General features: G+C 40.5%; 1 protein-coding gene across 3 annotated transcripts in view; it reads right to left on the minus strand.

Annotated features, from left to right (window-relative positions):
* Arhgap18 (Rho GTPase activating protein 18) overlaps window positions 1–14,663 on the minus strand; it is a 214,178-nt gene that overhangs the window by 65,366 nt on the left and 134,149 nt on the right. For all 3 annotated transcript variants that reach the window (XM_028877380.2, XM_028877379.2, XM_037200411.1), the window contains exon 2: window positions 2,711–2,910. In XM_028877380.2, the coding sequence (XP_028733213.1) occupies window positions 2,711–2,910 (200 nt within the window). The remainder of the gene's footprint in view (window positions 1–2,710; window positions 2,911–14,663) is intronic.

The raw sequence follows: 14,663 nt of genomic DNA on the forward strand, positions 1-14,663 counted from the left end.
AAGTGTCTACACCCCATTTCAGAAGCTTGACAGCCATGTCATTTTGAACAAGTCAGCCTCAAGCTAATTCTGCTTTTTCTTCCATAAAACTAAATGAGGGCCACCAGAGCTACTTCATGACCAAAGGTCAAGACATATTGCAAATATTATCATCTGTATTACTAGTGACTGATTTCTGTCCTTCTACACTAGACAACTCCTTGAATGTAGAAATCAAATGTCAATAGACCTGGCCACGAATAAAACAACTGGCCATTGTCATTACTGCTGAATAGATAAAACACACTACAGGTGTATAAACCCAGAGTGCTGAGGAGAAGAGAGAATGCTTGACGTTATCATGACAAGGAGAACAAGATGATTATAGCCATTTAGTACATTGAAAATATAAGAAAAATTCAAACTGTTTAAAAATCTAAGAAAAGCCAGGAGGCATGGTGGCTCCCACCTTTAATCTCAGCCCAAGTGGCAGAGACAGTCGGATCTCCATGAATGGGAGGCCAGCTTGGTCTATATAGCGAGTCCCAGGACAGCCAGGGTTATATAGGGAGACCATGTCACAAATAATAATAATAAAAATACCTGGGCTGGAGAGATGGCTCAGGGCTTAAGAGCACCGACTGCTCTTCCAGAGGTCCTGAGTTCAATTCCCGGCACCCACATGGTGGCTCACAACCATCTGTAATGATATCTGGCACCCTCTTCTGTATACATAATAAATAAATAAATCTTTTAAAAAATACCTAAGAAAAATATAAGTATACAGAATAATGCCCATTGTTCTTCATCATCTGTGAATTCAATTTAACTTTGGAGATGTGTCAAACAGCCAAAAGCACATTCCTACACATAAGACTTAAATATGGTTCTCTCTAGCATATTGTTTCCTACTGAGCAACTGGTAAGTTGCTTCTGTCTTGAAACACAGACTGAAAGATGATATTTTTTAATTATTATAAATAATATAGGTTTTGTCCATAATGTATTTAGAAAAGAAGTGGAGGAAAATAAATGAGATATCAGATTAGCTAACTATGACTTTCTTTTATCAGTCTGAAAAATATTAAATTGAGAAAAGTATCCAAGCCTGGTACAATGACACACACATGTGATCCCAGCTGTTAGAAGGCTGAAGCAAGAGAAGTACAAATTCAAGATAATCCTAGTCTACATAGTGAGACCCTGTTTAAGAAGAGCACTGAAGTCAGGCCCCAGATTGCTGTGGAACAATCTTTTTGTACAATACGAATATGTATTACTCTAATTGGCTAATAAAGAGATGATGGCCTATAGTTAGGCAGGATTTTCAGGCAGAGAGGACACTGGGAAGAGGAAGGATGGAGTCATGGAAGCCTCAGGAGTCTCAAGGAGATGCAGAGGAGCAAGAGATGAACATGCTGTACTGAGATAAGGTACTGGACCATGTGGTAGGACATAGATAGAAATATGGGTGAATTAGAGTTGTAAGAGCTAGTTAGTAACAAGCCTAAGCTATCATATGAGCATTTATACTTAACATTAAGTCTCTATGTGGCCATTTGTGAGCCAGCTGGTGAAACAAAGCTGACCAGCAGTCCCAATGAAAAATCCCACCTACACCAGATTACTATTGGTAGATTATTTTTAACGCAACATTGTAGCAAAGGAGAAAACCCTATTTATAGTTACTTAACTCAGTAGTTCAGTAGACAGTAAGTTAAGAATGTCTGTATTAGTAGATCACAGAACTGATTATGACTTTACTTTTTTGACATTTATATATCTACTAGTACACCAAAACATACATACAAGTTAATGGATAGCATAGAAAGAAAGTCATAGTTTTGATAACAAAATTTGGCATCACAAATATGGGGACTTCTTTAATTTATAAGATTAAAGGAATTAGTGAAAAAAAATATTTTTAAAGTGAAGTTTTGCATGTTTCCTCCAGAATATCAAGTATAGTAGTGAAGTGAATATAAAATACTATTGGGAAGAGATGTAAGAAGAAAAAAAAAAACAGTGCATTAAATACCAGAAAGAAGCAACTCGGGGAGGTGAAAATGCTAATACTGTCTTCCAGCATTGAAATCTGCACCCTTCCATCAGTGAAGCATGCTGTGTTGCCTCCGATCTGGATACTGTGCTGAATCTGGTAGGTACTCAGATCTACCAGAGGTCTGAAAAAACCATCCACACAGGTTGCTTATGCACATCTGCAGTGTAGAGATGTACTGGCTAGAAACGAGATATATATACCCGCAAATGCTCAAACAACTACCATATATGGGAAAGTAGAATGAACTTCCTTAAAGCAATCTGAGTTAGAAGAACACAGACTGCAAACCAACATAGTTCTAACATATCCAGCTACTTAACAAATGGAAAAACAGAATCACTGCAAAGTAGAGAGCTTGCTGTTGCCATCCACACTTCTTGGAAACCAAACAGCTATAATGCTAGTATATTATGGAAGGAAATAAAATCAGTGTGTATGATTTTAAACAGCAAATCTAACTCACTGAATCTCCAGTGTAATGGGCTTAGCTATCTTTACAAAGTGAGTTTGCTCATAACACTTGTACCTAGTAACTGGACTCTTACACCTGCTACAGTCTAATAACCTTCAAGTTCAAAGGCAACTAGCGGGACTACTTAGGGTCTGTTCCCTTTCCTTCTGGATGTCCGTTTTCTACTAATACACACATTTTATTCACTCAGTCATTACCATCAGGCTCTTTGACAACAACGGCCTCTTGACCTTCTTGGCGATTTTCATTAGACCTTTTGATATTTTCTAGTTCCGTCCAATAGTCCTCCATCGATACTTCGTCCAAAGAATCCTGGGAACTTGATCGATCAAATGGAGGCCTCTCTGTAACTTTGGTGGAACTTTCTTGGTTCATGGTGTACTGGCCATATCTGCGACTATAAATATAGAACAAAACATGGTTCATTTCAGCATGAGAAACTAGCACCATTTCCAAAACACCACAGCACTGAGCTGGGAAATCTGGAAACTACTTAAGTTCACCCTTGTTTTGTTAACTTGGATATATGATGGTCAGTAACACCTAAAGGGAAACATTTTGATGCTTCATCTGAGTCTCAGGCTCTACAGAAAATAATGACAAAGAATAAGGAGCAGCTACTAATTTACCTTTTTGCTTAGATTCATTTAAATCTGAAATTTTGTATTTAGAAAGCAATAGAGTGAGCCTAGATTATTGGCTATTCACAAATATATTGGGAACAAATTTTATGTAAGCATAATTTTTATCAATTACATATATATATATATATATATATATATATATATATATATATATATATACCAAACTCAATCAACTTATAGCCAATCGTTCCTATCAGTGAATAAAGTGTTAATTTCAATTTCTATCTTATTTTTGATGTTGAAATATATAGGAGTTAATTTATGAAATTCTAAGAAAGCACTTTTAAAACTTATAAATGCACTCATGACATACATATAAATAATTTCTAACACGACTAAATACTCATTTACTGGAAATTCTGAACAACTTGAAATTGCCTCAAAATACTTATTATTTATGAAGAAAAAATAAATTGAATGAGACTTGTTTTCATTACATTTTTTTCTTTTAATTTTTTTATTTTATAATTTAATTTAATTTAATTTTACATATCAGCCACGGATTCCCTTGTTCTCCCCCTTCCCACCAGCCCACCCCCCATTCCCATCTCCTCCAGGGCAAAGACTCCCCTGAGGATTGAGTTCAACCTGGTAGATTCAGTCCAGGCAGGTCCAGTCCCCTCCTCCCAGACTGAGCCTAGCGACCCTGCATAAGCCCCAGGTTTCAAACAGCCAACTCATGCAACAAGCCCAGGACCTGGTACCACTGCCTGGATGCCTCCCAAACAGATCAAGCTAATCAACTGTTTCACTTATCCAGAGGGCCTGATCCAGTTGGGGGCTCCTCAGCTATTGGTTCATAGTTCATGTGTTTCCATTTGTTTGGCTATTTGTCCCTGTGCTTTATCCAACCTTGGTTTCAACAATTCTCTCTCATACAATCCCTCCTCTTTCTCGCCAATTGGACTCCTGGAGCTCCACCTGGGGCCTGGCCACGAATCTCTGCATCCGCTTCCCTCAGTCATTTATTTATTATGGGCAGGAGAGGGCTCACAAGTCATGGAGAGTGTGTGGAAGTCAGAGGACAGCTCAGGACAATCAGTTCTTTCCATGGTGTAGGTCCCAGAGATTGAACTCTGGTCACTGTGCTTGTCAACAAGTGCCTTTACCGACTGGCTGCTTTATCAGCCCTTGAATGAGATTTTTATGGCTTCATTTCCATGATACTCCTATCCCACCGACTTCTGAAATTGAATTTTGAGAATTTACAATAAAAAACCTATATAAAACAGAACTTTTTATTTTTATTATTTACAGATAGAAAGAAAACAGCCCTTCAGTACCTCAAAGAGATACATTTTCATTTCTGGTGTCTTTGCTTCATATAAAATAATTTTCTTTTTATAGAGTACAATTTGAGTGGGGATAATCATTGGTAGAAGAGTTTTATTATTCTAATTTCAAAATGCTATTTTAACTCTCGAAGACTACTAAGAAGCAATACTTGCTAGACCGGTTTTATTTCCTGTACATATTGGAAATAAAGAGAAACATAATAAAATGAAATTCTTTAGTATTGCATGAGTGATAGTTAACTGGTCTTTCTGATATTTAAAAGCATAGGATCTTAACACTGTGTGAAGGAGCAGGTCCCTAAACTCTGGTAAATCGATCCAGTTGAATTCCAAATGGTTTGTTAAACCAAAAAAAAATCAAAGAACTTCTGAAGAAATAGAGCATAACCAGTTAGCTATGATGTGCTAGTAGGCAAATTTTATTCATTACGGCTGGTTCTTTCGATCCTAAGGACTTTATTAATGCTGCTTGTGAGAATCAAAAGAAGGGTCATTAAAATCTCTCCTTGGAGTAGGGTATGGAACCCTAACTTAGTAATGTCAACGCTGCGTAGACTAAGCCAACGGGTTTGCAAATTCAAGGCCACCTTGGGTTGTGGAGTGAGATTCACTACCCCACAAATAATGCCTCTTTTTCTGTCAGTAACCATGGAGTGGTGATGGGATGGGTGGACTTCAGGAGCAGGGTTAACAAGAGGAAGTGGCAGGAATGCTTGGGAATCTTTCATCCAGTCTCCATTGCCGGCCTCCCTCACTCCTAACTCAAGGGCTACTTCCTCCCTCTGAGCCCCGCCCACCCTGTCTAGGTCACTGTGTATGTAACTCCCAAGCCAGGTGACTGGCCCCATTATCACCGTGTAGTCACAACTGTCACTGCAGAATTTTCAGTCTTGATTTACAAATCGTTCATGAAAATCAGCCCTCTCATAAAATGTTTACAGTTCCAGGATCAGACACATCATTCACCTGTGTGGGGTCCGCCTCCTTTCTCAGCCCGTCTGGATAGCTAAGGTGGATTCACAGTGTTCCCCATTCATTTTTGCTGTTGTTTATTTCATCATGTTAACTATGCCGGCATCACATCTTTGCTCTTGTTCTCTCTCTCATTAGAGTATAAAATTGGCTGCCATTTTCTTGTTTTCTACCTCTAGCTCTATGGTCTCTGTTGGAGACGACAATGTGTCCTGTGAACTGTGAGAAGCATAATAACTAATAATACCAAATAATTTGTTTTATCTGCACACAGGAAAGTAGTGCAGCTGAATAGAAGAACATTAAGCCTTTCACTCCTGCAGGAATGTGTTTATTCTGGCAAGAAATTTCCAGTAAATTCCCATTAAGATAGCATGTGCAGAAAAATTCAGGGCACTGAGTCACAGCGTTGTTACATAAACGTATCTTCTCTGTCAAGCCCTACCTTCAAAACATGCACACAGCACCACTCTTATATCTCAGTGCTGATGAAATGACTCAATATTGTGACTATGCTTGGATTTGGGTGCTGAGTCAATTTGTGATAACTTGAAAATCACTAAATCATGAGCCTTTTCCATTTTTTTCTTTTTCTTTCTCTTTCACACCACTGGTAAGTATTGTTGGACCATATTTTCCATTTTAAATATTAGGGTGAGGAATGTTCAGTAATAAACTACTCTTTGCTGAATTCTGTTAAGCTATTTTTTTTTTCTTTTAAAGCAAACATTTCAAGTGAGGACAGTTAATATGCTGTATCACTTCCCTTTTGAGAACATACTTAACTTTTATACTTAGGACAGGCAAGAGCTCAAAGTCTAGAACCTTCCTAAGACTGCCCTGGTAAGTGGCCAGTTACCCGATTTCCTCTTTTTGATTTTTGAGGACTGTGTCTTTTATCTTAACACTCATTCTGAAAATTGAGTTCAGAATCATAAAGCACCATCTGCTAGGTGTAATGAAGTAGAGCTGAAAGGGAATTCATTTCCACACGATCTCAGCAGCAGCACATGGTAGTAAAATCAAGGAAACTCCGGACCTCCTGTCAATCAACTATCCAAGTTCTTTTCTCTCCCTGCAGCAGCCTCTGCACTGGTCATGCTAGAGCCAGGCTTCAAGCATCCTGCATCACTCACCTCCTGTAACTATAATAACCAAACTGAAAATAGTTCTCTCAGGGAAGTAGTCTGGCAGTTGCTCCCAGCCTGGCTGTGCATATATCATGTTCTTCCTAATACATGCATTGTCCTTTTGCCTTTTTTCATGGCCACCAAAACCACCAAGAAATACTCACTTCATAGACACTTAAGGGCCTTCCTGGAATGGTCTTTTTCCAACTTGCTACCATGTCTTCTATGCTTATAAAGATAACTGGACCTCTTTTTTACTGTATTTTTCCCAGGTATAACTTATCAAATTTTGCTGCAATAATTTTGCCAGCTGATCAGAAAATTTAAAAGGTGTCCATACTCTTCAAGGTATTAGGAATGCCTGTTTTTGCTTTTGCAACGCCAGCAAGCTCACCCTGGTGCTGAGGACAAGGGAGAGCTGGCAGGCTGACCAACCCTGCAACTACCCAGGCCCAGAACCAGGGTTATGAGTTGGCCTACCCCACCCATGATCTTCGGGAGCATGTGAAGGGGCCAGTTCTGCAGACCCAAAGCTGCGGGATCTCCACAACACAGGGCATCAACAGGATATCCAAGAGGAGTCCCAGGGAGAGGCCAGCATCAATCGTGTAGCATAAATCAAAGGCCTCAAGCCTGACTAGTGACTCTTTTCAATGAACACTTGCAAATAAAGATATATGAACAAAAGGATATACTGCGTGACTCACTGTGTCACACTACAGATTCCATGATTAGATTTTTTCCTTTTCTCCATTTTTTCCTTTTTTTTTTCCTCTTCAATTTTACTTTATTTTGTTTCTTTGGGGGGAGCATTGCAAGGATGGAGGGTAGATACAAAGGGATGGGGAAATGAATGTGATCTAGACTCATGATATGAAAGACACAAAGAATAAGTAAAAAAGAATGTTAAAAAAATCAAGATGAGCAGCACTGTTCTGTTTGTGGAATGGCCTTTAATATCCAGCTTCCCAGAGGCATCTGGATGCTCACATCTGCTGCTGCAGTCAATCACTGGCTGTATCCCACATGTTCTGGGATCCCCCACTATGTTCTCATGACAGAACGGGAACCAAAGAAGCAAAGAGAATCCTAAGGGCACTAGGAAAACAGTTTAGACTGCTAGTTCCTTGAAAGGATTCTTAGATTCCCTCATGCCCCCCCCACACATACCCTGAAAACCACTGATCTTCCATTTCTCAAATACACTCCTAATGGATCCTAATAAGGGGGCATCTTATTCTGTGGGCAATGTTCCAGAAGTCCCTACCGAGAGAAACAGGAATGCTTTCCTGGTGCCTCTTGACCTACTTTCTTTGTTTTCATTTAGTTTTACAGGTTTTCATTAAAAAAAAAAAAAAAAAAAAAAAAAAAAAAAAAAAAAAAAAAAAAAAAAAAAAAAAAACACCACCTGGATATATTCCAATAGTATCTTCATATTGATATTACAATGACAAAGAATAAAGATATCATTTAAGAGCCCCACCTTGCCAATGTCCTTAATCATTCACTCATATCCATCCCTAATAAGGGTGAACCACCCTCTGGAGGGGTGTTTCATGATATGTATTTACCTCTGTGCTCCTTGGTCATCCATGGTCTCTTTCTGAAGTCACTACAAGGCAGATTTATTTCTAACTATAGGCTGTGAACAGGAATGTAGATTTAGTAATCTGGTCCAGTTTTTATTTTTTGTATTCTACCTCCTTAAGGCTTAGAAAACAATACTTCAAAGTATGGTTGGGGCATGCTTTTGAATTAAAAGAAAGTGGAAAGCCTTAGGAGCTTCCTCTGAAGCAAGGCTACCTAATTTTCTCTTCTTTCTTCTGCCCCAAAGCATGCAAGGACTCTCTCACATCCTCTTCTCTGACAGAATAAATATCTTCTCAATGAAATACAACCTCCTTAAGCATCCTCCCTAGGAACCTCACCAAGTAACCAGGAAATGTTAACCAGTGGAGAGGAAAATGTACCAACAACCCTCCCAATATTCAGAAGGGTATGATGATGGAATTACGATGTTATGATTTGCAGGATTTCTGGAGAAACTTTTGTGTATGTAAGGTCAGATTTGCATTGACATCCTGCTTCCTTACCTGGTAGCTGCCACCCCCAGAGCTGAGAGCAACTTGGTCCCAATCTGTGGGCTGCCTTTGGGGCTCATTCATTTCTACTAAAACTCATTTACTATCCCCTGAAGGTGTCAACCATTCCCTGCTCTATTTTTTTCTCCCCTATTAGAGAGGATTTATGTTTCATCCATCTGACCCTCTCTGAGTTGCATATCTTAGGGCCTCTGATGCACACAAGCACATTAAACACATGTATAAGCCCCTTTTCCTGCCAATCTGACCATTGACAGTGCATGTCAGAGGACCTTTGGAAGGGGGAGAGAATCCCCCCTCCCTTCAGGTCTGCAAGCAATGCTTCAAGTCTCACCCCCTCTTTTGTCCCTTTCAGAGGCAAACTTTTTGTGACCTTCTGTTTTTTGAAGTCCTTGGATAATTGACCATGGTTTTGTATTTCATTTTCTTAAAAAAGAAAGTCTTTTCTAAGTATGAAAATATTAGTTTTACTCATCATCGTCGTCATCGTGTGTGTGTGTGTGTGTGTGTGTGTGTGTGTGTGTGTGTGTGCGCGTGTGCGCGCGTGCGTGCGTGCGTGTGCATGCACAAGAGTGCATGAAGGTCAGAGGACAACTATTGGGAGTTAACTTCTGTTCCTATGAGTTTGAAGGGGGACCTGAACTCAGGCCATCAGGCTTCTGTAGCAAGGACTTTCACTCTCTGAGCCATTTTGAACCCTTCCTTCCCCCTTTACTTTTATTTCTATACAAGACAAGAAGTAGCCAGAGTTGGGGACATAAAACAGAAGAGTCGCATTTATTTTTGTGTTTTAGGCTAATCAGAGAAAAAAGTTTCCATTCAGGCTACAATATTGTTATCAATCATAATGGTTACAAATATTTTATATAAAATAATTTTATATTCATTGAAACATAAACTTAAAGATAATATTAAAAACAGGTTTTCAACCTCTCTCACCCTTTTCTAGATGAGGTAACAAGGTCTAGGCACTCAATCTTTCTCCAAGTTACTTCAGCAAAGGGATGAGAAAACTTGGATTAACAGAATCATTCCTTTTTCAGGGATCAGTTAATGATACCAAACAGATTCACAAGGACAGAGCTTGGTGCTGTCTCAACAGCTGCAATTTTCTGAGCTTATGGTGCATTTAGCTAGGCCAAATTTATCTTGATGAAACAGTCTAGAATCACCATCCTTAAATGGCTATTATACGCATCTAAGAGGACTGGAAAGGTAATCAACTAAGAGATAAGGCTCTGGGCACAACTGAGAGGGATCTTCTTGAGCAGGTTATTTTCAGTGGACAGACATACCCTGAACGTGGACGGTACATTCCAGCAGCAGCCAAATCAAAGGAGGCCCTAAGGGCAAAGCTTTTGCACTCTGCTTTTCACCTGTTTGCCTCTGGCTGCCTTCCTATGTGTCTGGCCAGGCCATCTCCTGTCTTAGTTACTTTTCTATTATTGTGTGTTAGTTATTATTATGAGGTGCCGTGTTAAGAGGCACTGTTTAGCATGCAAGAAAAGCCACGAGGCACAACAAAGCCCACTATAAGAGTTTACTAAGGAAAGATGTGCTTAGACCTATGGAAGACAGTGCAGGGAGAGAGAGAGGAAGAAGAAGAGGGGGAGGAGGAGTCTGTGACCCGCTTTTCATGGATTCCCCCCCACATGCGCATATGGGCTTGCTACACAGATTAAGTGATCACGCAGCACACAGACTGCATAGGAGGTAAGACCCCAGGATGACTAAGCCTCTTGTTTGGCTACTGGACCGAGCATGTGCGGTCATATAGCGACACTGTGAAGGGATACCATGACCAAGGCAACATATAAAAGTAAGTCTTTAATGGGGGCTTATAATTCCAGCGGGTGAGTCCATGACCATCATGGTGGGGCATATGGCCGCAAGCAGGCAGGTATGCTTCAGAAGCAGTAGGAGAAACTTTACACCTTACCCATAAGCACGAGGCAGAAAGAGAATTAGCTGGGAGTGGTGTGCACTATTGAAACCTCAAATCTGACCCCCCCAATGACAATGTCTTCTCCAACAAGGACACACCTCCTAATCCTTCCCACTATCAATTCAAATATGTAACCCTATGGGGGTTATTCTCATTCAAACCAGCACACCTGCCCTATTTCCTTCTCACTGTCAAGTTCATTGTCCAGTCAGTACTGCTACCTCCATTACTGACATCAAAACCCAGTTTCTTTTGCCTTCCAATGTAGACTGAAGACCAGCAGCTCTCCAGGAATCGTCCAGATCTTCAGTGCCAGACTGGAATTGCTGAGACATTCAGCCTTATGAACTACCAGGTTCTCAGCCTCTCTAGTATGAAAATGTCCACTGTTACACTACCTAGATGTTATCATGTATGCCAATGTATCAAAATCTCTTTTAATATATAATCATTCTATTGGTTCTGTTCCTCTACAGAACCCTGGTTAATATAGCAATCAAGAGAAAAATGCATTTAAGTCAAACCATACTTCTTTAAAGGGCACTGAAAACCATAAAGGCTAAAAAGCCAAAAACAAAAGCTAAATGCCCACACATGAGCCATGACTACTTAGAACATGACCCCAGAAACTTATGGTGTTTTTTACAGACATCTGAAATGTAACTCCTATGACCCACATCACCCTCCCCAAATGTCCAGTCTCAAGAAATACAATTTATTTTATGATACGAACTTCTTCATAAAAGAGTAAGGTACCTACCTACGTACCCAGGTATGGATCTTGCACAAATAGCCCACAAAATAAGAGCAAGTAACTATTACAGAAGCATCTATCCCTCTTGGTGGCAGGGTCTCTTCTATGCTGTTTCTTTTATGGTGCTTTTCAAAAAAATTCATTGTCTTTTCATGTCCTTGATAAATTCTTTGTACACCCATTCCTGTCACTGGCCTTCCAAATTGCATTTCATTCAACAACATGTTTGTGGCCTCTATGAGCCCCCTCCCTCTTTGTCTCTCTTCTCTCTGGTATTTGTAGTGATCAACCAAAAGGCCTGTGAATGACTGAAGGTCTCTGGCCAGGGCTTCTCCCCAGTGTGACTCAAAGGACCCCTGGACTGGGAACTCTGGGCCACTCCTGTCCTATATGATACAGACTAAAGAGTTCCTTTCTGTCCTTTTTCAAAAGCCTTACATCTTGTTCATAACTGAAGGTACCTGGACCAGGCAACACTTTGATGGAACCTAAAGGCTCTGGATAAAAGAGGACAGACAGCTATGGTCCATAGCATCAGGTGCTGCTTTTCTTATTTTATGAATCTTCTCCCTCTTTCTCCTTGGTACAGTTGTCTTGAAAGCATGTTCATGGCTAATTCTTTCTCAAAGAGCCCCACTTCTCCCATTCCTCTCAGCTCTCTTTCGTCTCTCAGGAGTTGGAGGGACCAAAGAGTATGTGGCTGGTGCCTCCTGAGTTAAACCTTCTTTCCCAGCATCTACAACTCAGTGTGCATGGCCATTGTTTGCATGCCAACATCCCCTCTCCCAGATGACTTCCTGATCTTGATCTCAGAGACTGAGTGACCAGACTTTCACTTCTTTCTGACAGTGAGTCACTCTTTTTCCCTCATGGCAAACCTATAGCCAAGTTCAGTTTATGAGTTCCCTTTTAAGGACAGGTTCAACCTAGCCAGGAATGTAGGTGACTCTACAGCAAAACTGGGTTTCAATCTCATGAGCCACTTCACCTTTATTCTTGGGGAATGCCTAAGAATGTTTGCCTCAGGTCTCTTGCAGACAATTGAGTGATCCATCACCCACAGAGGAAACATTCTGGATGGATGTCACCCCTCAATTGACCCTCCATTGGTTATTCATTCTTCATTCACTCTGACTCATCCCTGGGATGTACTCATCAAAATTAGTGTGCTTTTGTCTTTAGAATCTCATAAAGAAGGGCCTTGGTAAACTCTCATAAGATAAGTAATATTGGCCCCTTAAGGTCCTTGTTGAGTAATGCAATATCATTCTATATCTCTATTGTTAAGGAAAGAACTCCAAGGTTCCTATATTCAGATTTTAATGAACTTATCACAGGACTTTCCATTGTAGGAAAGATCTAGTAAATTTCTTACCAGACCTACTAACAATAGCTTGTCTTCCTTAAACAAACCAGCCCCCAATGATAATCTTGATGATTCTGCTTTGGATGCATTCAAGTTCCTGCTCAACCTAGAGCTCAACTCCCCTTTCTGTGTCGACAACCTCCCATCCATCCATCTGATAAGCCTCTACCATCCCTTTTCTACTCCTCAAATGCCTTTGGTTCCTCCCTTTATCTAGGGAACCTTCCCAACCAGCTCTTCCCCTGACCCAGATGTATTCTATCCCTCCCACATTCACTTCAGGACTCTCAGGGAACAAGTAGAAGTCATACTCATTCCACAGGAAAATATCCTCCCCTTGGTGGTGTGGTTGGTGGGAGGACCTTAGCACCATCTGGATTCACATCCTTTTCTCTGTGATGCATCTCAAATCTAGTTTGAAGTAACATTAACTAGACAAGGTGTCTACCTTCATTAAGGAATGCAAAGGTCTGTGACCTTTGCCCTAACCTGGCAAGACATTTTTATCATTCTGACCCACCTGCTGTACTCTTAAAGTAGAATCTGAATTCGGCCTTTAGCAGGTTTATAAGCAGTTAATCCAGGCACAGCCAGGGCAGACTCCATTCTAGTTAGAAGCTGATACAGAACCATGCTGGTTATAACAGGCCAGTGGTAGAGATGATAGGGGAAGGACCTGTCAGAACTATATGATTACCTGTCTCTTAGGAGGAATGAAGAAGGCTATAATCAAAGCTGTTATCTTATAACAAATTACAAGAGATAACACAAGGACTTTCAGAAAACCCTCCCACAGGATTAAAAAACACTCAAATCTGATTGGCTTGGCTCTTATTGTGTCCTACTCATGTATCCACTTCTTGTCTGTCAGGCTATAAGGCCCCACCCACCACTCCGATCCTCTTGGAGTTCTCCTTTTTCCTTTTCTGGTAAGGGCCAGGTAAAAACCATGCTTAAACACCTTTAGACCCTAATAAAGAGTCATGAATCTTTTTCTTACCTTTCTAAATTTAACCACATAGTTTTAGAAGCTTAGCTCATTCTTTTCCCTCCCTTCCCATCCTAAAAGATCCAACTCAGAGGGCAATCATCCTCAACCCGTTCCTTCTGAGAGAATTCTGAAGCCACTGCTCAGCTAGCTAGTGTCACCACTTCCCTCCAGTTATGTCCTGTTTTCCCTTCTCTGCCCTTCCTGCGGCATCACTGGGCACCTATTATGGGCCTAGGGTTTCTTCTCATCCTCACAATCACTATTGTCACGCCTCCCATCTATCTGCCTGAAATCACCTTATGGTACCCTTTGAACCATTGTGACTTTTGTGGTCCTTCCTACTCCTATTCCCACACCTTATGGACAACTCCCCCATTGCCTTTTCCACACTCTCATCAAATACAACTCAGTCTTCACAGAGGACTGCCGGCTTGGCCTGCCTTGAACTCCCAATTGGACTGAAAACTCCTACCCAGCCATTTCATTTACTAAGTCATCATCTCCTCTTCAACCTTTAGGAATACACATTCCCCGACTTCTCTACCATGCTGTTCGAGCCTTTTCAGCCTTATGCTTCTAAGCAGCTCAGTAGCACCAACCAGGACCCCCCACCCTCCATACACCTATTCAGTTCCAAAGTAACTCCAGAAGATACACATTCACACTTTGTTAATTATTTTATACTAATGATCTTTCAGGGAATGAAATATAAAGGTAAAAGGCCAAAAAAACAAAACCCACTAAATTCTCACATATTAACAGCTAGGCCATAATTACTTGGAGTCAGAACCCAATGACTTCAAGTGCCACATATAAATATCTGAAGCCTGTATTCTAAAGATTCTGGGGCACTTTACCTAGATGATCAGCCTCAAGAAGAGTAATTTGCAGTAAAATATATTACTTGAACCAGATAGTGAGATGCTTACATAGATATAGATAGATAGATAG

This window comes from Peromyscus leucopus, chromosome 8a, assembly GCF_004664715.2.
Source record: "Peromyscus leucopus breed LL Stock chromosome 8a, UCI_PerLeu_2.1, whole genome shotgun sequence".
Lineage (NCBI taxonomy): Eukaryota > Metazoa > Chordata > Mammalia > Rodentia > Cricetidae > Peromyscus > Peromyscus leucopus.